Source organism: Macrotis lagotis, chromosome 8 (genome assembly GCF_037893015.1).
Source record: "Macrotis lagotis isolate mMagLag1 chromosome 8, bilby.v1.9.chrom.fasta, whole genome shotgun sequence".
In the NCBI taxonomy this organism is placed as follows: Eukaryota; Metazoa; Chordata; class Mammalia; order Peramelemorphia; family Peramelidae; genus Macrotis; species Macrotis lagotis.
This window is the reverse complement of record NC_133665.1, coordinates 44356040-44382324: the sequence shown is the minus strand read 5'-3', so window position 1 is coordinate 44382324 and position 26285 is coordinate 44356040. Positions and strand designations below refer to the sequence as shown.

The following is a 26285-nucleotide window of genomic DNA, read 5'->3' as shown; positions in this document are numbered from 1 at the left end:
CATAATGGATTCTGCTCCAACAGCTCTTTCTGAAACTCTGTTTCAAGTGTGTTTTCTTTTAAACACATATTGCAGCATTTTGGTTTTTAAAAATTCTTCCTGCTCTCTGCTTCCGGATTGAAAAAATAAACAAAGATAAAAAGAAATAAAACAATTCTAATAATAAAAAGTTGCTATAGTATTAAGTTTACAAAAATTTTAAAAAATAGAATGACTTCAAAATAATAGTAATTATTATAATTATTAATTATTATAATATAATATAATTAATTATTAATTATAATAATTAATAATAAGACATAAAGGTAAATACAGACCAATCTCCAACCTTATCTACAACAGATTAGTCTCATATCTCATATACAATTTCCTAGAAGAGATAGAGCAAGGGTTTAAAAAAGAAATAAAAAATACTTTGATAGATGAAATGAATGATAAATTGGGAAAAGCAATGAGAGCTATGCAGGAAAATATTAGAATGGTATTTCACAGCTCAGAATAAGAATTAAAAAATCTAGTTCAAGCAAAAAAAAACTCCCTGAAAATTAAAATGACCCAAATAGAAGCTAATGACTCAATGAGATATTAAAACATAGTTAAAGGATTAGGAAAAAAAAGAAAATGTGAGGTTCTTCAAATTCACTTAGAAAACAGGGGGAAAAGAGAAAACTTAAGGGTCATTGGACTATCATGACAAAAACAAAATTGTCAAAACATATTTCAAAATGTCTTAAAAAGTTACCCAGAGCTCTTAAAACCAAAGGGCAAAACTGAACCACAGAAAATCCAATGGTCATCTCCCAAAACTCTCAATAAATTTAAAAATGGAAACTACCTAAAACATTATCCCCAGAGCCCAGAGCTTTCAGGGAAAAGAAAAAAAAATTATTCACATACTCAGTTATTCCCTGAAGTTATTTAAATTTGTATATATAAGAACCAGCTGGAAGTCAACAAGTTTAGGATCTTAAATGGATAAAGTCATAGGTTTACTTAAATAAAACTTATCATGATACTTTAACTGATTCCACATTAAATAATATGTAAAATAGAAAAGAGCAGCTAGGAACAAAAAAGGAATATTATCAGTTTTCATTTTGCAAACTGAAATAGTAAGGTACAGAACTATTTGAGTGACATCTCAATTCCCCACATTTCCTTGACATTTCTGGGAAGGGTCCCTTGCCAAAACCTTATGTATAATAGACATACATACTAATTTGTTCTATGGCATAAGTCATGTTCTTAGTCTAGATTAGCATTTTGACATTTATGATTATGAGTGTATTTCATCAATAATTCTCTTGTGGTTAAAATGGAATGATGAGAGATATATGGTAGTGTGTTTAAATTGACTTTGGTAACTGTGGATATAATGATTGGACCCAATAACTGATGGCTATCATATTGATGCCAAAGTAATGGGAGATCTCAAAGAGTTTTAAAAATAGGTCTCAAACTGTCCCCCAAATCTGTTTCTTTCTCATATTTTTGTTTTCATTTTAGCAATGACACTAATATTTACTCTAGAGATGACATATAGTTAGGAGGGAGTTAATATACCGATTTACAGATTTGAGATTTGAGATTATAGATATAATGGACTTCCTCAACAATGCTCACTTGCTTTTACTTTTGGTATAGTAGACTGTGCTCTGGGATTGGATTAAAAATCTGGGAGTTGAGATTCTCATCCTTTTGGATACCAGAAGAACAGCATGGGAGGGATAGAGATGGAAGCTTCATTCAGCATTGAATGAATTATATAAACATGTAATTATGTGATTATGGTGCCTGAGCTAGAAAAATCACAAATTCAAAGATCAGAACCTAGGTGAGATAGCCTTTGAAGTAAAGGGAAGTGACATTGGATGACCTTTGAAAGGGATTCTTGACTTTGGAGGGAAAAAGAGTCCTTGTATCTTTCCTCTTTTGATATATGTAACTCCTTTTTGGAATACTGTCCACTATTCAATCTCAAGTGAGGAATCTGGATCTTTCATTTAAAAAAAAAAGATCTTTGTCCTTGCTACCTGTCTACTAGCACAGGAAATGTAGTTTAACTCACTTGAAATACGTATGGAAGAACTAGAATGCATAAAGGTTATTTAATACTTTTTTACATTCCTGAAAAGGTATGTTTGTCTGAGGGGACTGTATTTTCAAAGAAGCATCTTCTTGGATACACATTTGTCTGTATCTTCCATATTCTTTTTTAAAAGAAAAATTTTATTTATTTTGAATTTTACAATTCCCCCCCCCCCCGTTCTTGCTTCCCTCCTCCATCCTCTCAGAATGTAAACAAAAACATAATGCCTCCAGTTTTCTAAAGGCAGGTGTAAAGTGAATTGGTAGTAGGTATCTGAGGTTAGATTTAACTCTGTTCTTTCTGCCTTCAGACCCAGTACTCTATCCACTGGATCATCTAAATACTTCCCACTATAGTGTAGTAGTCTCTAAAAGAAGACTTATAAACTGTAGGAAGCAAAATGATGTAGAATAGAAACTAATGATTTAGATATAGAAGGGAATATCCTTGTATAAATTTTAATTTGAGGACTTGAAAACTCAGAGAACACAAATAATCTTACCAAGATTTGTTTTCTCTGAGTTTTCAAGTCCTCAAATTAAAATTTTTATAAGGATATTCCCTTCTATATCTAAATCCAGAAATATAATGAGTACTTCCAGATAAGCTGAGAAAGTGAGGAGATCTTTGAGATCATGGTGAGATATTTTGCTTTATACCTAGATGCATTTTCTTGGAATCATTCTTAGCTCTTCCTTCTTCATTCCATATTTCATCAGGTTCTAAGGCTGACTCCACATCTTTCTTGTCACTTCCTTCATTTTTCCTCTTATGATCACCAACTTAGATAAAAACCTCATTACCTCTACCCTGGACTATTTCAGTAATCTCACAATTTGTCACTGACTCAAGTCAATTCAATCTCTACAAAGCTGACAAACTGATAGTATAGATCTGATCAAGTCATACCTCTTCTCAATAAACTCCCTGTTTATACAAGGATCAAATGCAGGGTTTAAGTTTGACTTTTAAAATCTTTTACAATCTGAATCCAAGCTACTATGTTATTAGAATTGTATAATTTCTCCTCATGTTCTCTCATGCCTGGAATGCAATTCCATATCTTAGACTTTCTGGTTTTCGTTGAAGTTTTGCTCCAACATAGTTTCCTATGTGAAACCTTTCCTGATCTTTGCCATTTTTTAGTACATTCTCCTATATAAAATAAATTGTTTAGTTGAATATACTTTTATGTGCACATCTTAACTGCTTGAAAGAATGGGAATCCCTTCCAGAGATTTTTTAAATATTTTTTTATTATAGCATTCTACCCAGTTGTCTAGTACATAGCAAACACAATAAATGATTGTGAGTTGATTGGTCAATTGAAAATGCTTTGACCTATGATTGAAAGGATTTATAATAGTGGTAAAAGGACACAATAAATATACCAGCCCTGGGCTATTGAGCTTGCACCATGTATGAGAGAAATTTTCAACTGTCATTTCTAATTATTCTCCTCTATTGTTTCTCCTGGCTTTGTCCTGTGTAGATTTCCTTCCTTTCCTCAACTTTGAGTCTTTACTCTCAGGCTCAATTTATAGATTCCTACTTGACCTTCTAGATTGATTGCCTTTGGAATTATGACCTTACTCCCATTTTCTATTTTACCACTGATAACTTTATTTAGATTATATCCTTTACCTTCAACTTTAATGTGAAATGGGTTTTGCTAATCTTTAAACTTTTCCATTCTCTTTGAAGGCTTCAGAGACACAATAGGAAAAAAAATATCTTTAGCCACTGGTATAGTATTGAAAAGAATTCAATACAATCTAGATGATAAAATGGGAAAGATGGTCTTCATATCATCACATTTGAGTAATGCTCATGTCAAAAATAATGTAATATTTTGGGGAAAATAGACTGGTTGTTAGGAAGATTTTTTTGATGGACTACTTAGGGTTACGTAAACTCCATAGAAAGACTAAGTCTTATTTGGTACCCTTAAATAATGGCAAAATTTGGACAGAGGCAGCAAGGAATACCAAGGATTTTTGTCATGCAGCAATTATTTAGTTTTTAAAAAAATTCAAGCAGCATATGTTAGAAGAAATTCACATAAAATTAGAGGATTATAGCTTATTGTCAAAAGTTTCGTTCTGCTTATATTTAAAGTTCTTTTTTTTAAAAAGTAAAAACAAAAAGAAAAACATCTCAGAATTGATACATAATATTAACTCAAATTTCACCTTTCTTATGTCAATCATGGGAAAGGGACTAATAATCAGGGTTAAGCATCTCATGTGCATCTCATGAATAGAAATCTTTTCAGTACATTTCTCATAGCTGTATTAACCTCCTTGTTCCGCAGGCTATAGATGATAGGGTTCAGCATGGGAGTCACCACGGAATAAAATAATGTGACAAATTTGTCTGTAATTGAATTTTTGGACTTGGGTTTCATATACATGAAGAGGATAGTTCCATAAAACACAATCACCACAGTCAAGTGTGCTGAACAAGTAGAAAAGGCTTTTTTCCTCCCTTCTGCAGAATTAATTCTCAGGATGGCAGAGAGAATAAAAATATAGGAGAAAATTATTAATAATAATGGGGAGAATGCAAGTATTATGCTATCTATCAGCATAATAATTTCATTCAAAGAGATGTCAGCACAAGCCAGCTTTAGTATGGCTAAGATTTCACAAAAAAAATGATTAATTATATTTTTTCCACAGAAGGGTAGCCCAGTTACAAGAGATGTTTCCATAGTTGTGTTGAGAAAGCCTACAACCCAGCATGTAACCACAAGTTGCACACAATGTCTTCGGTTCATGATTACAGGGTATCTGAGTGGATTGCAGATGGCCATGTACCGATCATAGGCCATTGTGGCTAGGAGCACACACTCAGTGGTTCCCATGGCAAGGGAAATATACACTTGAAAAATACACTCAGAGAAGGAGATGGTTTTTCTCCCTGATGCAAAGTTCATCAACATTTTGGGGACAAAAGAGGATGTAAAACAAATATCTAAAAAGGAGAGATTACTGAGAAAAAAATACATTGGGGTGTGAAGATGACTATCCAGTAAAATGAGAATAATTATAGTACTATTTCCCAGTACAATTACCATGTACATGACCAGACATAAAAGAAATATGAGAATTTCAGTCTTTGGGTATTCTGAAAACCCCAGTAGAACAAATTCCTTCCTGCTTGTCCAGTTGACTTCTTCCATTATATTTTCTTTCACCTGTAGTAATTCAGAGAGAAAAGAAGAATTGCTTAGTGATTGGTCTCTGGGGAAGTAGAAAGTATAGGAAAGAGGAATTAATCTATTAGCAAGAGCTGATATCATAGAAGAAGCAGCAGAATAAAATCTGGAAGCAGTACCTCCTTGTTGAAAGGAAAGTTCAATTCTATTCAAAAAGAATTCACTGAGCTTCTCCTATCAATCAGTCAATAAATATTGACAGATATTTCAAAACCCCAATTAAACATCTAAGATCTAGAGGGTACCTTAGAGATCATCGTGCTCAACTCCATCATTTTATAGTTGAGGAAACTGATACCTAGAAAGAGGGAATGACTTTCTTAAGGTAGTAAATAGGAGAACTGAGGTCTGAATGTTAGTCCTTTGCCTCCAAATCTTATACACTTTACATTGCATATCAGTCAGGTAACTCCTTGAGAATAGAGACTCTTCCCTTTTTTATAATTTTGTATCTCCTCACTGCCATAACTTGTATGTCTCAGAAGTCTTCTATTTGCCCCTTTTCCTTAGCATTTGAATATTTGGAAGCTCATTGCTAAGGGATGGAGTAGGTCCCTGAAAAGAAAATATTAAATTGTTTTTCCAAAGCAGCTCTGGTTCTCCAGAGTTTAGTCCCAGTTTTGGGATTATGAAAGAACTAGATTTACTGATCTTAATGTTTTCTTAGATTGGTAAACCAGGTCTGACTGTGTTTTTTCTTTAGCATTTGAATAACCAGAAGCTAGAGGTTGTTGCTGATACAGTCCAGTTTTATATATTGTTATTTCTCTTTCTATTAGCAATATCAGTAGTCCTGAAATTAATACTTCTCAGTAACAATTTTAAGTAGCCTTTTCTCATGGAAAGTAGAGATTTGAGATAATTATTCAGAAATCTTGACTGATACCATCTTTCAATTGATAATATCTGCTAAGTTGTGTGCTCCTTTGGAGTAAGGAATATGATTCATCCACATTTGGAACTTGATAGGAAGTTTGCGATTGGAGTGAGTTTGGTAGGACAAAAACATGAGATTGAAGGTCATAAAATTACTGAAGTAGAGCTCCAAGTTATCCAAGTTCATTTTAGAAGGAAGTAAACTGAGACCTAGGGAAGATAAATGAGTTGCCCAAGATCACAATAAGCCTAAGAAACATTTTGAACCAAGGTTTTGTGACTTCAAAGCTAGTGTTCTACACTGACATTTTGAGATTAGAAAACCACTGGGTGGGGAATGTTCAACAGGCCATTGGTCTAATTTTGAAACTTGTCCTTGTGTCAGTAACCTCTTATTCTCCCTACTTACATATTCAATATATGAAAAATGATGGTTATCCAATAAGGGTTCAAGAGTCTAAGACTGATTGCATTGACCATAAGACTTAGCTGTTTGGTAAATAATCTCCTCTGCTTTCAGATCAAATCTTCTTTTCCCAGAGACTGATTTGGAATTTCAGAAACTCATAATAATCTGAGTCTGCAATGAGCTTACAGATATTTTCTAAATAATTCTTTTCACTTGGTTAGCAAAAACAAAAAAAAAAAAACAACTCACCCTTGATGTGATCAGATAAACTCAAAGCTTCCATTTACCTTCAAGCATGTGTTATTCTGCTCTTTCTCTGCTGTTAACTTGATTTCTAAAGTATTTTAGCCCAGGTATATTAAAATTCCAACAAGTATTGGGTTCCTTTCCTGCAACATTTCATGACTTAATCAAACACAAGATTCTCAGAAATATCACCACCAATAACATATTTACATGAAAACTGTCACTGAGGACATTTTTTTTCCCTCTCTCTTCTCCAGACCAGGAGGAGAAGTAACAGTCAGACCTGGTTTACCAATCTAAGAAAACATTAAGTGCAATAAATGTAGTTCTTTCATAATCCCCAAACTGGGACTAAACTCTGGAGAACCAGAGCTGCTTTGGAAAAACAATTTAATGTTTGCTTTTCAGGGACCTACCCCATCCCTTAGGATCCCTTAGTGATTCAGAAATTTTAGCATACCCTGAGGAATAATGCCCCTAACTTTTGCATTTTTACACAGACTCAGTTATCTCAGTTTCTTTTATTTCTTGTTTTGCTTTGAAGCAACAATTTTCCCCAGAAATGGAGATATTTTGTTGGACTATCAAGCTCTTGCTTTGTAGACTAGTTTTCAAAGATGCCAAAAAGCTGAAATATCAAGAATTCTTCTATTATTACAAATATCACCTGTGTTTACACCAAAAAAAAAACTGCTCAATGGAATGATTCTCTGGAGTTGGAAAAGAAACTATAAATCTATAGAACTAAAGCTGAAAATCTGGGAATACTAGGTTTTGCCTTAGACTAAATGGAAACAGCAAGCAGCAAAGAAATTCCATGTACTACTACTGGTCAGGACTTTGTTTAACAACTGAAAGTCTAAGAAAATTACTTGAAGCACAGAGAGAGATTAAATAGATTACCTAGGTTCACAAGGTCAGTATATGTCAGATGTGGAATTTGGATCCAGGGCTTCTCTCTCTGAGACCAGAACTATGTCCTTTGCATCACACTACTTCTCATAGACAATCATTATGATTCTCACATTATTATCTTCAATCCTAATTACCAATGAGAGTTCTAGTCTAGAACCAAGGTTTGAATCTGACCTTTGTCACAAGCTGTCTCTTTAAACTTGGGCAGATTGTAATCTCTCTGGATCTCATATTTGTATCTATTAAAAAAAGTAATGGACTAGATGGTTCTTGTACCCTTCTCAATGTAAATCTATGAGCCTATGATAATTTTAATCATTAAAATTGTTTTCCAGTTCCCTAATAAAAATGAAAAGTAAGTAAGAGGGAAAACATGTTATTTTATAGTTTATATTGACTAACTACAACAATGAGTAAAAAGAAAACTCAATCAATTTCAAACACAAAGTGCAATACATATTCTCATCACTGAACTTGTTACCTACTCATCTGTATCTATTCATTATTGAAAAGAAATGATGACTTTAATAGTAGTGCTTTTTAGTCCCTTCTACTGATTCATTTGGTATAGAATTTGGAGTCAGAGGACCTGGGTGAAATTCATACTATTATTGTGCACTTGTCCAAGTCACATAATCTCTCTGGGTCTCAATTCCTCTTTCTGTTAAATAAGGGTTCAGCTAGATAACCTCTAACATCCCTTCCAACTTTATTTTTTCCACTTAATATTTTATTTTTTCCAATTACATGTAAAAATAGTTTTCAACACTTATTTATAATAAGATTTAGTTTTGAATTTTTCTCCCTCTCTCTTTCCCCTCCCTTTTCCCCTAACACAGCAACACAGCAACACAGCAAGCATTCCTCCAATAAAGGCAAATACACATGTATATATATATATATATATATATATATATATATATATATATATATATATATGTATATGTATATATATATATATGTATATATAATATCAAGCACATTTCCATATTCATGGTGGGAAAGAAGAATCAGAATAAAAGGGAAAAACATAGGAAAGAAAAAGAAATTTCAAAAAGTGAAAACAGCATGTTTTGAGCTGCAGTCAAACTCCATAATGCATTCTATGCATGTGGATGACATTTTCTATCACAAGTCTGTTGGAATTGTCTTTGATCACTAAATTGTTGAGAACTAAATCCATCATAGTCGATCCTCACATAATGTCATTGTTACTGTGTGCAATATTCTCCTGGTTCTCATTTCACTCAACATCCGTTTATATAGTCTTTCTGAAATCTGCATGTTCATTTCTTATAGAACATGGAATAGTATTCCATTTTATTTATATTCTACAACCTGTTCAGTCATTCCCCAAATGATGGGTATCTTCTCAATTTCCTGATCTTTGCCACAACGAAAAGAGCCTCTATAAATATTTTTTGCACATGTGGTTTCCTTCCTTTTTTATGTTTCTTTTAGAATATAGATCTAGTGGCAGTATTGCTGGATCAAAGGTTATGCACAGTTTTATTGTCTTTTGGACATACTTCCAAATTATTCTCTAGAATAGTTGTATCAGTTTACAACTCCATCAATAGTGAATTAGTGTTCCAATTTTGCCATATCCCTTCCAGCATTAATCATTTTCCTTTTCTGTCATATTAGCCAATCTGAAATGTACTTCAGATTTGTTTTAATTTGTATTTTGTTAATCAATATTAGTATTTTTTATTTTACTGTAGATAGCTTGAATTTATTCATTTGAAAACTGCCTATTCATAATTGTTGTCCATTTATCATTCAGGGAATAATTTATCTTCTTCTGAATTTGATTCAATCCTCTCTATATTTTAGAAATGAGGACTTTATCATAAGTTGGCTGTAAAATTTTTTCTTAGTTTTCTACTTTCCTTCTAAGCTTGATTACTTTGGTTTTGTTTGTGCAAAACCTTTTTAATATAATGCAATCAAAGCTATCTATTTTGCATTTTATGATGTTCTCTGTCTCTTGTTTAGTCATAAATTTCCCCCCCTTCATAAATTAAAATAAGAAGTAAGCTATTCCATGATGCCCTAATTTGCCTTTATTATAATAATATCTTTTTTTGTTTAAATCATATATCCATTTCAACTTTTTCCTGTGAGATGTTGATCTATCTCTAGTTTCTGCCATACTATTTTCTAATTTAGAGAATATTTTTTGCCAAATGGTGAGATCTTATCCCAGAAGCTGGAGTGTTTGTACTTATCAAATAGCAAATTTAAATCCATAATCAGTAGATCCCAGGAAATGATAGGCTTTTCTCTTCAGTGTGAAAAATACTTAACAAAAACCAAGTGAATGTTAATCTGAATTTGTGACAATCCTGTTGGAAGGGATCAAAGCTGTTGGGGAGTCCAATCCATTCCTGTGAGAAATTTACATAATAATATGTCCAATGAGTGGTCATGGTCATTGAGCTTCTTCTGGAATATCTTCAATTTGAGATTGTCTTAAATCAATTCCACTTTTGGACAACTTTGTGAGGAGGTTTTTATTTTCTTTAAAAATTTTTTGTTACAGTTGAATTTTAATTAGTTTTCCTTCCTCCCTCTCAGTCCTACTTTAGTAAAGATACAGATATTTTTGACACAGATACATATGTGAACCTATACAATTCATATTTCTATCTTTCAGTTCTTTCTCTGGTGGTGGATAGCGTCTTCCTTCATGGGTCCTATATAATTGATTTGAATATTTATATAACTAAGAAGAGCTTAGCCATTTATACTTGCTCTTTCAACAATATTGCTGTTACCATATATAATGTTGTCTTAATTCTGGTCATTTCATTCTATTTTTTTTGCAAGGCAAATGGGGTTAAATGGCTTGCCCAAGGCCACACAGCTAGGTAATTATTAAGTGTCTGAGATGGCATTTGAACCCAGGTACTCCTGACTCCAAGGCCGGTGCTTTATCCACTACGCCACCTAGCCGCCCCTCATTCTATTTTTTAATCCAAAACTTTCAATGTTTATATAATTAACCTACTAATCATTTCTTTTGTAATTAACCTACTTACATAATTACATTATAATATTCCATCACAATCACATCACACAATGTATTCAGCCATTCCTCAAATAATGAACATCCCTTCACTTCCCAGTGATCCCAAAGGAGTACTACTATACTTATTTTAGAACACATGGATTCTTTTTTTTTGCAAGAAAATGGAGTTAAGTAACTTGCCCAAAGTCACCCAGCTGAGTATAAAGCATCTGAGGCCAGACTTGAACTAAGGTTCTCCTGAATCCAAGACCAATTCTGTATTTATTGCTCCACTTAGCTGTCCACATATAAGGATTCTTTTCCCACACTGACACTCCCCACTAACTGATGAAACCATAAATTTTAACCAAACAAATACAAAACAAATCCAAACAAAAAAAATCAGGGTTAAATGGACATAGGTTTAAAAATTATACTCAAGTTTTGTTGACTCCTTAAAATGGTTTTAATTGTAGTGATATATTTTGTGTTACATTTTCTTAATCTCAGAATATATATTATCTGTGGTGCTATCATTTCCTAAAATACTAGGAGTCTTATCATCTGCTATACCTTTGTGCTCTACTGCCATCTTAACTTTAAATGTAACTTATATGAATTTTTGGGTTTTGACCATAATTCAACTACTATTCCCTTAGGATTTCCCAGTATTTCCTCTTCAAGACAAACTTTTTTAAAATGTGTACTCTCTTCCAATCAGATTGTAAAGCTTTTGGAAACCTAGATTGTCTTGATTTTCTTCTGTAGTATAGTTCTTAGTTGGTAATAATTTTAAATATTTTAATAATTTTAAAAAACAAACAATGGATATCCATTCTATCCAAAAATGCTGTGAATATTTTATTGTATATGTGATCCTTCTTTCTCTCTATATTCTTAGGATATATGCCTAATATTTGGGGTCCCTAGGTCAAAGGGAATGGATACTTAATTTCTTTTTTAAGCACAATAATAAACTGCACTCCAGAATTGTTAGATCAATTCACTGGTCTACCAACAGTGTATTATTGTGACTGTCTTCTTCCACCTTTGACTGTTTTTGTTTTTGCCATCCTTGTCAATCTGGGTGCTGTGAGATGTATCCTTAACAGTACCTTTGATTTGTATGGAAATAAGTTTGAATTATCTATAGCATTACTCTTCTCCATCACTGCAAATAATCAAGAGTTGGGATTTCAAATTATTTTAATGCATGGTCAACAAATTGTGAGAATATGATCAAAGCTATTAGAATAGATGAAGAGAAAACTATCATTATCATGACATGGATTAAGATTCTCAAACAAACACTTATCCCTGAGAATCTTTCCATCTGAAATCAGAAAGTGGTTTCTATGTAATTAGATCTTTAGGGAATTCTTCCTGAAGTACTAAAAAGTTTTGAAGTCCTACAAGTCATAGCTTTAAATTACTTCAGGGACAAAATAAACCCCTAAGAGCATATAGGGATTTAAGATGCCTTCTAGAATGTGCTTGTCCTTTTGAAATCTCTTTGGACCTCCACTATGGGGTCAATGATTCTGGACTGCATGCCAAATGAAGTTGTCCTTATTCCTACATTATGCAATTCTATCCTTTTTCATTCTTTCTCTATTTGTGAACAATAATAATTTAATTATAATATCTTGATAATTTTTCAAGAATAAGCATGCCCTGAGTATATAGAGAATTTTACTTTTTGTAACAGCAGCTTTATGAGAGATGAAAATAATCATGAAATCCTGGAGTAATGCATCTCTGATTTAGGACTGATTTCTATGGGAATCCATCATCTAAAGAATCATATTTAAAAAACTGAAGCAGAAAATAAAAGGAAAGAATTCTGCTATTTCTGGATCCCAGAAGGAGCGGGTGACCTTTCAAGAAGAGGTAATTTGAAGTGAAGATTTTAGCTATTATCAGTCATTCTTGAGCAATAGAGACATAATGTGACTAATGCTACTGACTTGAATCAAGTAAATTGTTGCATAGAGGAAGATTTAGGTTCCATGTAAGGAAATCCTTTCTAACAATGTGTATTATCCAAAAATGGATGAATTTCTTTAATGGATAGAGTATTCCCATTCTTGAAAATCTGCAACCAGAGATTGAGTTATGTTGATGAGGGTTACTGAAGTTACAGATCTTGTCCTATCCAGAATCTTTGGTTCTATGCATCATACCTTGTACACATTGAAAATTCTTATTGTTTTTGAGGTTGTTATTCAAGTGTTCATTTGTGTTCTAATCTCTATCAGTAAACTTTCTAGCAACTTAGTGTTTAGAGAGTGAGCAAATCTTGCTTTCTCTCAGTAATTGTATGTGTGTATGAGAGAGGAGTGGTAGTGATGATGGTGGTAGTGTTAATAGTAGTAGCAGCAGCAGCAGTAGTAGCAGAAATAGTAGTACTGGTACTTGTAAAGTAATAGTAGTAGTAATTAGTAGTAGTAGTAGCAGTAGTAGTAGTAGTATTAGTAGTAGTAGTAGTAGTAGTAGTAAAAGGAAGTGGAGGAGGAGAAGAGGAGAAGGAGAATGTTAGGGTAGATATTGAAGGGAAAATAATCTAACATATTTTATCTCTACTGATATTAGAATAGATGCCAATATTTCTCCCCTCTCCTCTTTCTTCCCCCTCTCCCTCACCATACTTTTGTGTATGAATAGTAACAGTAGTAGAAGTAGTAGTAGTAGTAGTAGTAATTGTTGTTGGTGTTGTTGTATTCCTCTCCTACCTTTTTCTGTAATTTTGTGCATGAGTAATAGTAATAGTAATGATTATAGTAGTAGTAGCAGTAGTAGTAGTAGTAGTAGTAGTAGTAGTAGTAGTAGTAGAAGGTAATAGTAGTTATAGTGAATAGTAGGTTATGGTGGACATTGAGAAAACAATCCAACATATTCTATTTCCATTGGTATTAGGAGAGAAGTCAATATTCCATTTTCTCCTCTCCTCTCATCATCTCTACTCCCCTTGTTCCCCCTTCTCACCCCTCTCTCCCATCTCCTTCTCCTCCTACTCCTTTATCTTCTTCTCCCCTCTCCACTTTCCTTTTCTCTCTTACCATTATACAGAAGAAAAAAAGTTGTGCCATTGTATTACTGCTTGTGCATTAGGCGTCAAGTATGAAAGTCCTAGTTTATTTTAATTTCTAACACTTGTTTTGCTTTTCCACAAATCACTCTATGATATAAATTAAATTGATCTTTGGATGAGATTTGTGATCCTGTCTCTAATTAATTTCATGAGAGATGAATGAGTCTCTTTAAAAATGACATTACTCTGAAATCGATGCCTTTTACAGCACAGAGCCAATATGTCTCCTGTATTTCCTTTTTCTCTAATATGGTTATAAACTAGTGAAGACTCAGGAACATAGGGAATAGTACACAAAAAGTAAATAAGGAATATTGACTAACTGGAGGGAAGGAAGGGAATGTATGCCAGAGGTGATCTAGGAAAAAAACTGGATTTTCATTGCAGTTCTTGTTTTGTAGCATTGTAATGGGGAGGGTGAAGAAGCAGGCGGAACAGGAACAAAACAGGTGACTCAGAGCTCCTTTCTCTTTTTAGGGGTTTCTTGACCCCATAAGCAAATTTTAGTCTTGAACCACATTACCCAGAGAGGATGTAGATGTCCCTCTTATGCTTTCCCAAATCTTGTCCTTTAGCTTTCAGGAGTTCCATTTGTAATCTCTGATGGGCATATTCCCTAAAGGTCCAAAAACAACCATTTCAAGATGTCACTGAACTCCCTAAGGGTGTAGAGTGTTAAGGACACTTTTCCAGAGTAATGAAAAAATATCAGGTGTAGGTTAAAACATGTGACATTCAACTAATTTCCAGGTTCCAAAGTTTATAACATTTATTTTTAGGAAGCTCATGAAGAATTCAATACTAATGGTATACACATAATACAGGACTCATGTTCAAGAATGAGCAAAAGCAATCAAAAAGGAAATATCAATATGATATTGAAAAGATGAATATTACTTTAAAATGCCACCTAAAGGGGTGGCTAGGTGGTATAGTGGATAAAGCACCAGCCTTGGAGTCAGGAGTTCCTGGGTTCAAATCCGGTCTCATCTACTTAATAATTACCTAGCTGTGTGGCTTTGGGCAAGCCACTTAACCCCATTTGCCTTGAAAAAACCTTAAAAAAATGCCACCTAAATTAAAAAACACCACAAGCACTGGACTACAAAGAAAAAAAGCCTCAAAAATATAGCTTCTTTAATTAAAAACAGAAAATTTAACATGTACTTTAATGCTTAAAAGATTTAGTATTAAATAATCTAAAATATTATGTTATTTTGATGAAAAGTAGTTTTAGTGACTCTATTATGACCAGAGGCCCAGGGTCATCCAAATGGTTAGGGGCCAGGGAAAAAAATGGGTCCTACACCTACTAACTTCCATAGCTTGTCTTTGTTGTATTAAAAACAGGCAAAAACTTTTTTTTCTACTTTCAACACCTTTTTAATCATGGTTCAATGTGAGTAAGAATAAGTGTTTCACTTGGATTTTGATTTATATATCAATGTGTACAATATGTATTTTCTCACTTGAATATAACAAGGATACCGTGAATGAAATATTACTGATATTCTTCCGATTTACAGATAAATTGAGGCTCAAAATTTAAGCAATTTGACCCAATGATTATATGTAATAGGGAAAATAGAAATGAGGAAATTATTAAAATTAATATAGGAAATTAGGGATAGAAACAAATTATTTGCAAAAAAAAATTCTTAAAAAATTAAGATTCTAAATGAACTAAGTTGTCATTGTTTGTCCTTTGTTCTCAAAGAGGGCCATGATATCAGGGAAATGATTCCAAGACATACAAATGAAATGGATTTAATGAGTGAGGGCTGTGCAAAATTGCCAGCCTTCCTTTCTCCTCTGGAGTCATCTGGGTCCAGTGGCTAGATATGGATTACCACCACTGAACATGAACCTGGATTCAGTGGGAGGCCTGGGACTTTTGAAGTTAAAGTCATCAGGACTCAGTTTGTGTGAGACAATGCCTATTTCATGATTAAGGCAGATTTTTCCTCCATCTCAAAGAGGAGCATAACATCAGAGAGATGATCAGAAATAAGCTATACTTTTTAAGAATCCTACATCATATTCTCTCAAGAAAATAGGTTAAAAATAGAAACCCAGCGAATAGAAATGTGATCTCAATGACATAACATTCCCTCCAATGATAGGATTTTAACATATATATATATATATATATATATATATATATATATATATATATATATGTTACACAGGGAGAGGCAATAAGCAAGACATGATCAGTCTATGTATTCTACTGGTATTGAGACATTGCCAAGAGAATATCAAGAAGATCACGAAACAAGTAAAATGAATATCTTGTGGTGAGTTTATGGGAAGATATGGTCATATGTATATATACAAATATATATATATATATATATATCTATCTATCTATCTATATATATATATATATACGAAACAAGTAAAATGAATATCTTGTGGTGAGTTTATGGGAAGATATGGTCATATGTATATATACAAATATTCATTTTACTTGTTTCGTGATCTTCTTGATATTCTCTTGGCAATGTATCAATACCAGTAGAATACATAGACTGATCATGTCTTGCTTATTGCCTCTCCCTGTGTAATTTTGTTCTGGTTATAGGAAAAGGATGATCTTAATAATTGGAAGGAAATTCAATGTTTACGAATGAATTAGATAATAAATGATCATTTTTACCAAATTAATTTATTAATTTAATAGCAAAGTGTCAATGTGTTCTTTGCAGAATTAGATTTAAAAAGGTGGAATTTTAATTAATTAAAATTTTAATTTAATTATTTTTTCAAATTCATGTAAAGATAGCTTTCAACATTCATTTTTGTAAGATTTTTATTTCCACACACACTTTCATTACATCTCTTCTTTCTCCTTCTCTATGACATCAAGTAATCTGATATAGGTTATACATGTGCAATGATTTTAAACATATTTCAATATTAGTCATGCTGTAAATGGAGAATCAGTACAAAAAGAAAAAATGAGGAAAAATACAATAACTTTTAAAATTTTTATTTAGTTATTTATTTACACATTACTAAAATAATCTTGTTGGAAGGGCATTCATAATACCACCTTCCCCCACAAAAATAGAAAAATATCATGAAAAATAAAGTGAGAGAAAAAGAAAAAAATGTACTTCAGTCTGTGTTCAGATACCATCAGTTCTGTTTCTGGGATGGATCTCATTATTTATGATAAATACATCAGAGAAGTTGCTTCACTATTTTTTCTGCAGCTGTTTTTGCTAATTGTATTTCCCTCCATCCTTGCCCCCCATTCCCATTCATTCTGTTCTCCTCTCCTTTTATTTCATCCCTTCTCAAAATTGTGTTGTGGGGCAGGCAAGTGGATCAGTGGACAGAACACTGGCCTTAGAGCTAGTAAGACCCAAGTGCAAATCCCACTCCCAGACACCCAACAACCAGTCAGCCTTTTGGATCTGGGCAGGCCACCCAACACAACCACCTTGCAAAAAACAATAAAAAGTGTGTTGTATCTGATTACCCTTTTCCCCAATTTTTGCTCTCCCCTTATCACCTACATTCCCTCTCCCCTCTCCCCTCTCCCTGTCCCCTTTCTCTGGGTTAGATAGATTTCCATACCATATTAAGTGTTTATGTTGTTTCCACTCTGAGTGTATTCCAATGAGAATGAAGGCTCACTCATTTCCCCTCACCTTCCTCCCTTCTACTCCATTGCAAAACATCTTAGCCCCCTCTACCTCTCCTTTCTCTTTCTCCCATTTCTTTTTCACCCATTGACTCCGTCTTTATAATATATTATACCTTCATATTCAGCTCCCTCCTGTGCCTTGTCTATATATGCTACTGCTAACTTTCTCTTAATTGAGATGCTTCATTTGAATTCTCAGTATCATCTTCCCATGCAGGAATACAATCAGTTCAACATCATTAGATTCCTCATAATTTGCCCTTCCCTCGACCCTCTCTCTATGCTATGCTTGACTCTTGTCATTGGAGATCAGACTTTCTGCTCACTTCTGGTCATTTCAATAGGAAAATGTGAAATTCTCCTATTTCACTAAATTTCCATCTTTTCCTCTGGAAGAGGATGCACAATTTTCTTAGTTGTAATCCAAATGCTTTTGCTTTCCAGAATATCTTATTTCAAGTCCAATGAACCCTTAATGTTGACACTACAAAGTCCTGTGTGATCCTGAATATTGCACCATGATATTTGAATTGTTTCTTTCTGGTTGCTAGTAATATTTTCTTTGACTTGAGAGTTCTAGAATTTGGCTACAATATTCTGGATGTTATTTTTTGGATCTATTTCAGGAGGAGATCAGTAGTTTCCCTCAATTTCTATTTTACCCTCTGCTTCTAGAATAACAGGGCAATTTTCCTGGAAAAATTCTTTGAAAATGAAGTCAAGGCTCTTTTTCTGATCATGGCTCTCAGGCAATTCAATAATTTTTAAATTGTTCCTCTTGTATCTATTTTTTAGGCCAGTTGTTTTTTCAATGGGACATTTCACATTTCTTCTAGTTTTTCATTTTTTTGGGGGGGCCTTGTTTTATTGTTTCTTGTTTCTTCACAAAGTAATCAGCCTCTTTTAGCTGCATTTTACATTTGAAGGAGTTGTTTTCCTCAGAGAAATTTCTTTTCTTCTTTTCCATCTGGCCAATTCTGCCTTTTAAAGTGTTTTCCTCATTAACCTTTTCGAATGCTTTTTCCATTTGACCCAAATTGGTTTTTAAAATGTTAATTTCTTATTTATGTATCACCTTGATCAAACTGCTGACTTGGTTTTCATGATTTTCCAATATCACTCTCATTTCTCTTTCCATTTTTTCTCTATATCCCTTGATTTTTAAAATGTTTTGTAAGCTCTTCCATAGCCTGAGATCAATTCCTATTTTTCTTGAAGATTTTGGATACAGAAGCTTGGATTGCATCATGTTCTTAGGGTGTGTTTTGATCCTCCATGGGACCAAAGTAATTATCTATGGTTAGATTTTTTATTTCTGTTTATTCCTTTCCTCAGTCTATGCCCTGATTTGGAGGGGCTTCCCAAACTTTTGAGTATTATTGGGTCACCCACACAAGAACCTCACTTCCTTCAAGGTCTTATGAGAAGCTCTGACTGCTGTCCTGGTCTGTGCTCTGTTCTGTATATTACCACAAGCACTTCCCTCTGTCCTAGAGCTGTGAGGAGAGTTCCTGTTCTTCTATAGCAATAGGGCATCCCAGACTGTAGCCAGTCTGACTATGGACAGAGCACAAGAGTCCTGTCCTAGGGATAGTGGAGAGAACTTGACTGTCTCCTCTCACCTCCTTACCTTCTGTGGTCTGAGCACTCTGGAAGTATTTGCTTGGTGGCTCCCTGCTCAGTGACTCCTTAGTCCTACTTTCATTTCCAGGACCAGTGCTGCTCTAGTCTGGGCTCCAGGCTCACTCAGGCAAAGTTTTCCTGCTGATCTTCCAAGTTGTGCTTGGTGATCCCTGTGTTGGAAGGTCTGGAAACCACTTCCACTGAAACAAGTCCAGTCTCCCCATGGGATGTTTCTGGAAGGCTAGTTATTCATTGACTCTGGTGCAGCAGGATCCTGGCTGTGCAGTCACCTCTTCTGACCCTAGTGGAACCAAGTCTTCCCATGGATCTTCCAAGATACCTTGGACCGGAGAATTGTTTCATTGTATCTTCTGTGGGTTCTACCTCTCTAAAATTTGGTTTTGGTCATAATTTTAAGTTTTTTGGAGTATTTTGAAAATTCCTGTCTTTATACCTCTGCCATATTGGCCCTGCCCCCAACATATTTTTAAAAAGTGAAAACGAAATGTTTTGGTCTGCATTCAGGCTTTATATTTTTTTCTCTGGTTGTGGATGGATTTTTTCATTATCTTTTATCCTTGAATTTCTGAGAATTGCTAAATCTGTGACAGTGGATCATGGCATAATGTTGCTGTCGAAGTTTACTATGATCTCTTGGTTCTTCTGACTTCATTTGCATCAGTTCATGTAAGGCTTTCCAGATTTTTCTGCCTGGCCATGATTTCTTACAATACAACAATTCAAAATGATGGAAGTTGTAGAAAAAAATAAATTGTCAATTATATTAAGGACTTACCCAAGATCCCACAGTTATATTTTAGAGTCAAGACTTGAATGAGTTCTTTATGAGTCAGAAGGTAACTATTCAATATGCCATGATGCCTCTCAAACAAAATATTAATGATTTAAAAAAAATATGTAAAATGAAAACTAGAGAAAGAATTCATTATATATAAATTGATTGGGAAAATTCAATAACATGGAAAAATAAATTTAGATACTTTCCTCACATTATACAATACAAGAAATTTTACATGAGTAATTTAAGTAAAATTTGTCTGTATAAGAACTTTTAAAAATAAAACATATGGCATGTATTTATTTCATTCAGAAAAACAGAAAAATTATACATTAAAATAATTTATTAATGTTATGTATATATAGATTCAATTATGTTTAAAATTATTTAAAAAGTTGTGCCACAAAAATATAATTAAGTTAAAAATAAGCATAGCACATTGAGAGAAATAATAGTCTAAATATAGCAAATAAAACTTGGCATCTAAAATTAATAAGAAACCCAGGGCACATTGGTAAAGAATGTGAACATACAATGTGCAACAGAGAAAATGCATAGTGCAAACAAATATTTGAAAACCTGCTTGAATTTACTGCTACTAATAAAAAACAATTGATCAATTTTTAGGTGTTTCTTCACACCAATATTCAAACTAATGAAGGTGTTAAAATAGTGATATCAGGGATATTGAGAAAATTGCACATTTCTAAGCGCTAATGAAATTTCAAATTGAGTACACAAAAATTATTGCTGAAAGCATATCATCCCTTTATACATTAATCTCATTGAGACCAAATCACGAACACAAACATAATTTTAAGGATAATTATCTTGTAAAAACCAACAGAATGATATAGAAGAGCAAAGAATTATAAACCGCCTTAAATAGTCTAATAGTTAGCAAAAGACTAAAAAAATGATGTATGAATATACTTGGAAGGAGATCAAACTGGAGATTTCATCAGGATAGGAATAGAGGATTGAATAGTCCTGTGAGGAAGATGTGACATGATAGGTGCACAGTTCTAGTGCTCTACTGCTTTCCTCAATGTGTTGAAAGAAAGCAATGAAAACCTCCAATATGTTGGGAAGCAACATTAGTGAGAAACTATGGGAGGATGGGCATGGATAAGATGCAATCTTCAGAACAGCACTATTAGAAGTAATTCCCTAATTGATGAAATCTCAGATTCATTTGGATTTTGAGACATATCAATGCACTCAAGTTTTGACTAAAACCCCTGCTGAGGACTTTCTACTAAATTATAGAGAAATTAAAATCTGTACATGTGGAGGGACTATGTAAACTGAAAGTGATTCTTTCAAGTGTCCAAACATTACAATATGTCAGTTTATGAATCTGATAAATATTTGATATGTTAGGGAATTTGGAAAGGTAAATTAAAGAATTCAAAACAAAAGTGCAGAATTGGAATTCATTTAGCCTTTGTTTGCATCAGTTTCCTCATTTGAAAAATGAGTAGACTAGATAATTTCTGAGCTCCTTCCAGCTCTAAATGCTAAGATAAGGTAGTATTTTGGTCACTAAGAAGTCTTTATGAATTATCCACTCACTAAATCACCAAGCAAAAACAAGAGAAGGTCATTACTTGGGCAAAATGCTCCTGAGCAGAGTTTTTGAGATGAGCTGTCTTTAGACCATTTAAAGAGGTTAATAGAAGTTCAAAGTCCAGTTCAGTGTTGGCATTGTTGCTTAGTTTTAGGCACATTTTTTAAAAATCAAATTTATAGTTAGTGATGAGGCCATCATCTTCCATACTGAAGTTTCCAGTAATTATAAGCCACACAAATGTGGTTGAGCAGTAATGGATTTGAATCTAAAAATCATTGTTTTGTGTTTTCTGAATTTTTACAGGCAAAATGGAAAAGATAAATGAAACCACTGTGACAGAATTCTTCCTAAAGGGACTTTCTGGCTATCCCAGACTTGAGACAATTTTCTTTGTGCTGATTCTGGTAATGTATATAGTTATTTTTCTAGGCAATGGCATCCTTATCGTAATCAGCATTCTGGACCCCCACCTCCACACTCCCATGTACTTCTTCCTCAGTAACCTCTCTTTCTTGGACATCTGTTATACATCCACCTCTATTCCTCCTACACTGGTGAGCTTCTTATCTCAAAGAAAAACTATTTCTTTTGTTGGATGTGCAATTCAGATGTTTCTTGGGTTGGCCATGGGAACTACAGAGTGTGTGCTCCTGGCCATGATGGCCTTTGATCGCTATGTGGCCATCTGCAACCCCTTGAGATACCCCATCATCATGAGCAAGATTGTGTATGTGCAGATGGCTGCCGGTTCCTGGGTAGCAGGGGATGTCAACTCATTGGTGCAAACAATTTTTGTGGTACAGTTACCTTTTTGCAGGAATAATGTCATCAATCATTTCAGCTGTGAAATCCTGGCAGTCATGAAATTGGCCTGTGCTGACATCTCTGGTAATGAATTTATCATGTTAGTAGCCACTACAGTATTCACATTAACTCCATTGCTACTGATTGTTGTCTCTTATACTTTAATCATCTCTAGCATCTTGAAGATTCATTCAGCTGAAGGAAGAAGTAAAGCCTTTTCTACCTGCTCAGCCCATCTGACTGTTGTAATTATATTCTATGGGACTATCTTGTTCATGTACATGAAACCCAAATCCAAAGCACCACTCAATTCAGATGATTTGCAAGCTACAGACAAACTCATTTCCCTGTTCTATGGAGTAATGACCCCCATGATGAATCCTTTAATCTATAGTCTCAGGAACAAGGATGTGAAAGAGGCAGTTAAACATCTGTTAGGAAGGAAGACCTTAAGCAAATAAATGTGAAACCCTTTATGTACTTTGGTCCAAGAGTGATGGGAATTTATAGAAGAACATCAAAAAAATTATATAGAGGCCTTCTCAGTACATGAGTTCCAACAATAATTCAGTCAGAAGACATATGCATTCATCATTTGCTGGGCACTATATTTTATTCTGGTGACAAAAATACAAAAATAAAACATTCTATGTCCTCAAAGAGCTTTTGTTCTATGGGAAGCGATAATATGTATTAATATAGATATCTACCAAATATATGCAAAATAAATGTAAAATATTTATTGGACTGAGGCAAGAGTAGCTCAAGGTGAATAATAAGGACAGATCTTATGGCATTTGAGCTGAATTTTGAACAGAACAGGGATTCCAAGTATTTCATAAGGTATGAATTCTAGACATGAAGAGACTGTATAATCTCATGCAAAAAATGGCCAATTTATATATTATGATATAGGAAAAGAAATAATTCATAATAGAGATAGAAAAATAGGTGAGAATAATGATTTAAGTGATTTTATTTCAAAGAAAGGAATTTGTATTGATCATAGAAGAAATAGAGAATTAATGAAATTTAGGAATTAGTAGTATGAAGAGGTGTGTGTGATATGGCCAGATTTATACATCTGGAATATTACTTTCATGGTTGTGTGGAAAATTTTAAAGAATGGGAAATTCTGGATTAGGTTATTCTTGAGACCACATTCCTTGACTCTTCCTTGTTCTTTTCATCCTGTTCATTGCAAAGTAATCCAATTAACTATACTATGTGCAACAATTTTTTTTAAAGAATAAGTTACATTGTCAAATTTCTCTCTGATGATTTAAGTGTTACCAGATCCAGTTAGAATTTTAACATATCATGAAGCCTTCTTGGGAGCTATTGAGGTGTTATTGAAAGAATTAGATTTAGAATTAGATCTGCAGTTCAATCCTAGCTCCTCATTTTTACTAATTGTATGTCTATGAGCCTCAGTTGTCTGGAAATTAAGGAAATTATCACCTAGTTGGAGAGATAGGCTATTGACCAAAATATATGTGTTCCCTTTGTTAGAGCAAATATTGAGGATTACAAGAACTCAAACGAAAGAGAGATCTCTTCTAATTGCAGAGTTATCTAAAATACTGAAGAATAAAATAAAGTGTCAGAACTATAATTTGAAGGGAACCTTGAAGGAATATAGCAATTACAAAATACATCACAGATGTCATAAACAACAAAAATAATAATAAATAATATTAATAATAACCAAGTAACTGTCTAGCCTAACCTTCAATCAATGACCATGGTCTGAGGCAATCCCCCAAATTAGAGAAACGATAGTCAAGGTGGAGTGCAACAGAGACTTTGTGGACTCTGAAACACTTCTGCTAGTTGTAGAGATCTTCTTGATACTCTGAAAGCTAATTGATTAGGCTCCAGACCTGTCAGTGATTGAGTTGGTGTCCTAAAGAATATGGTATAACTTTCATAAGACTCAAAGAAATAGATGAGAGGGTGTCATGGATTTACAGACAAGTTATATTTAAAACTGTCATGAGGAGCAACTTGACATAAGAAAGAGAAGAGAAAGTTATGCTTTTTCATTATCTTATATGATAAGGCAAAAAATTTCAGAAATATCATTTTCCTACCTGCTAGAAATTCTTCAGTGCAGATAGTGGTTACTACTTGGTAAATCACAAGCATATGGGGAATGGAATAATTCATATAAATATATTTATTTCATACCAGTTACTTCATGTGTAGTTTTCTTGGCAAAGATAGAGTAGGTTGTCATTTCCTTGTCCAGATCATTTTATAGATGAAGAATCCGAGGTAAACAGGGACCCACAGCTAGTAAGTGTCTTGAGGTCAGATTTGAATTTGGAAAGATGAGTATTATTCCAGGTCTGGTACTCTATTCATTGTGGCACCTAGCTTTACAATATGCACTGTATCTAAAGAAAATTAGAAGCATATTGTAATAAATGAATACAAAGGTTTCATATTGTTTTTGTCAATGGTAACATAGCCTCAATTTCAAAGAGAACAACAATGCATTGCTGACCAGTGCAAGTAAATAACAATATTAATTTTACCCCTAAATTTAAATTTGACGAAATAAGATAAAATTGAAGAGCTACTAAAATTTGAAGACTGTGTCATATTAAAAAAATAAACAAACAGGTATGCTAAAAACTAAAGGGTAAACAAAAAACCATAAAATACTTCTTGCTCATAGTAGGCCAAGAGAAATTTGTAAAAGGAACACAAATGACAGAAACACACACAGGCACTGAAGGCAATAGTAGAAAAATAACTCCCTATTTTAAGTATTGAAGAAGGTCTCTATGTCCTCTTAAGAAGAATAAGTATCTTCATTTAGAATTAGTGTTTTGTGTGGACTAATTTATGGGTTTTTTTGCTTTTTGTAGAATTTTTGTAATTATTTTGATAATCTTAACTTATTAACAAAGACAAGTGTACAAAGATTTCTAATTTCAAGAACAATTGAGAGCTATATTCCTTTTTTACTTTGCATTAAATGGAGGACAATCTTCAAGATGAAAATGTGAGAAATTATAGAAGTACCTTTAATTTTGTCTTCATAAATGAAAACCATTAATATAAATTCTAGAAGTTATATACAAAAATGGAATGGATGACCAGAATTAGCATACATCTTAAATTATTTTGCTAAGGAGATGGACATAATTAGACAGTAAAACTGAACAGTGTACTAATTATCATGACTAAGTCTGAACCTGGTGAAGAACTGAAAATATGCATCTGCATCTTTTTTGGCTAAAAGAAAGAGGCCGAAAACAGAAGTGAGAAAAACCACTGAATTTAAGAGATTTTTTCAATTCAATTTTTTTCAGACATCATATTCTTGGGGTTTTCTTGACAAACATACTTGGAGTAGGTTGCCATTTCCTTCTCCACTAATTTTACAGATAAGAAAACTAAGGCAAACAAGAAAACCTAATACTTGTCCAGTGTTGCACAGTTATTAAGTTTATGAAACTAGATTGAATTTGGATGATGATTTTTGTGACAGCTGCTGGGATTTAAGAGAAAGAAAGATTATATTTGAACTTTAGTTAAGGTGTTTTCCGGTCAGGTGATCATGAGTAAGTAAAAAACTCACTGCATTTCATTCACATTTCTCATGCATTAAAAATACAATCAGAAATGCCTACTTTTCCATCTCTAAGTGTCATTTATACTTACTTAATCTCTGTAATTCAACATTGACCTCTTTGATAATTCTTTTCTATGGAAGAATGAAAATGGAAATCAGAACACAGTATTTTAAGAGGTGGAAAGAGACTGGAAGAAATGGACATGAGGTTTAGGAGATAACTTGTGAGATTTATTAGCAAAGGGAATCAGACAATCTAGAACCTAGATAAATTGGGTAATAAGGTCAGGTATAAATTCTAGTGTCTTAAATATTGCTTGTCTATATCTGTTTCTATGTATCTCTTAAAAGTACCTCTTAAAGGAGAGATTATGTTCACAAGAAAA

At 33.4% G+C, this 26285-nt stretch overlaps 2 protein-coding genes across 2 annotated transcripts; one reads left to right on the top strand and one right to left on the bottom strand.

The window, feature by feature from the left end:
* Positions 1-4331: 4331 nt before the first annotated feature.
* LOC141496436 (olfactory receptor 13C9-like) lies at positions 4332-5273 on the bottom strand. The gene has a single exon (XM_074198975.1). It carries the CDS (start codon positions 5271-5273, stop codon positions 4332-4334), a length of 942 nt encoding a protein of 313 aa, XP_074055076.1.
* A 16544-nt stretch (positions 5274-21817) lies between these two features.
* On the top strand, positions 21818-22774 carry LOC141494770 (olfactory receptor 13C9-like). The gene has a single exon (XM_074195964.1). It carries the CDS (start codon positions 21818-21820, stop codon positions 22772-22774), a length of 957 nt encoding a protein of 318 aa, XP_074052065.1.
* Positions 22775-26285: the final 3511 nt, after the last annotated feature.

Excerpts from the sequence above, each read along its gene's own strand:
- LOC141496436 (XM_074198975.1), bottom strand. The coding sequence starts at position 5,273 with ATGGAAGAAGTCAACTGGACAAGCAGGAAGGAATTTGTTCTACTGGGG.
- LOC141494770 (XM_074195964.1), top strand. The coding sequence starts at position 21,818 with ATGGAAAAGATAAATGAAACCACTGTGACAGAATTCTTCCTAAAGGGA.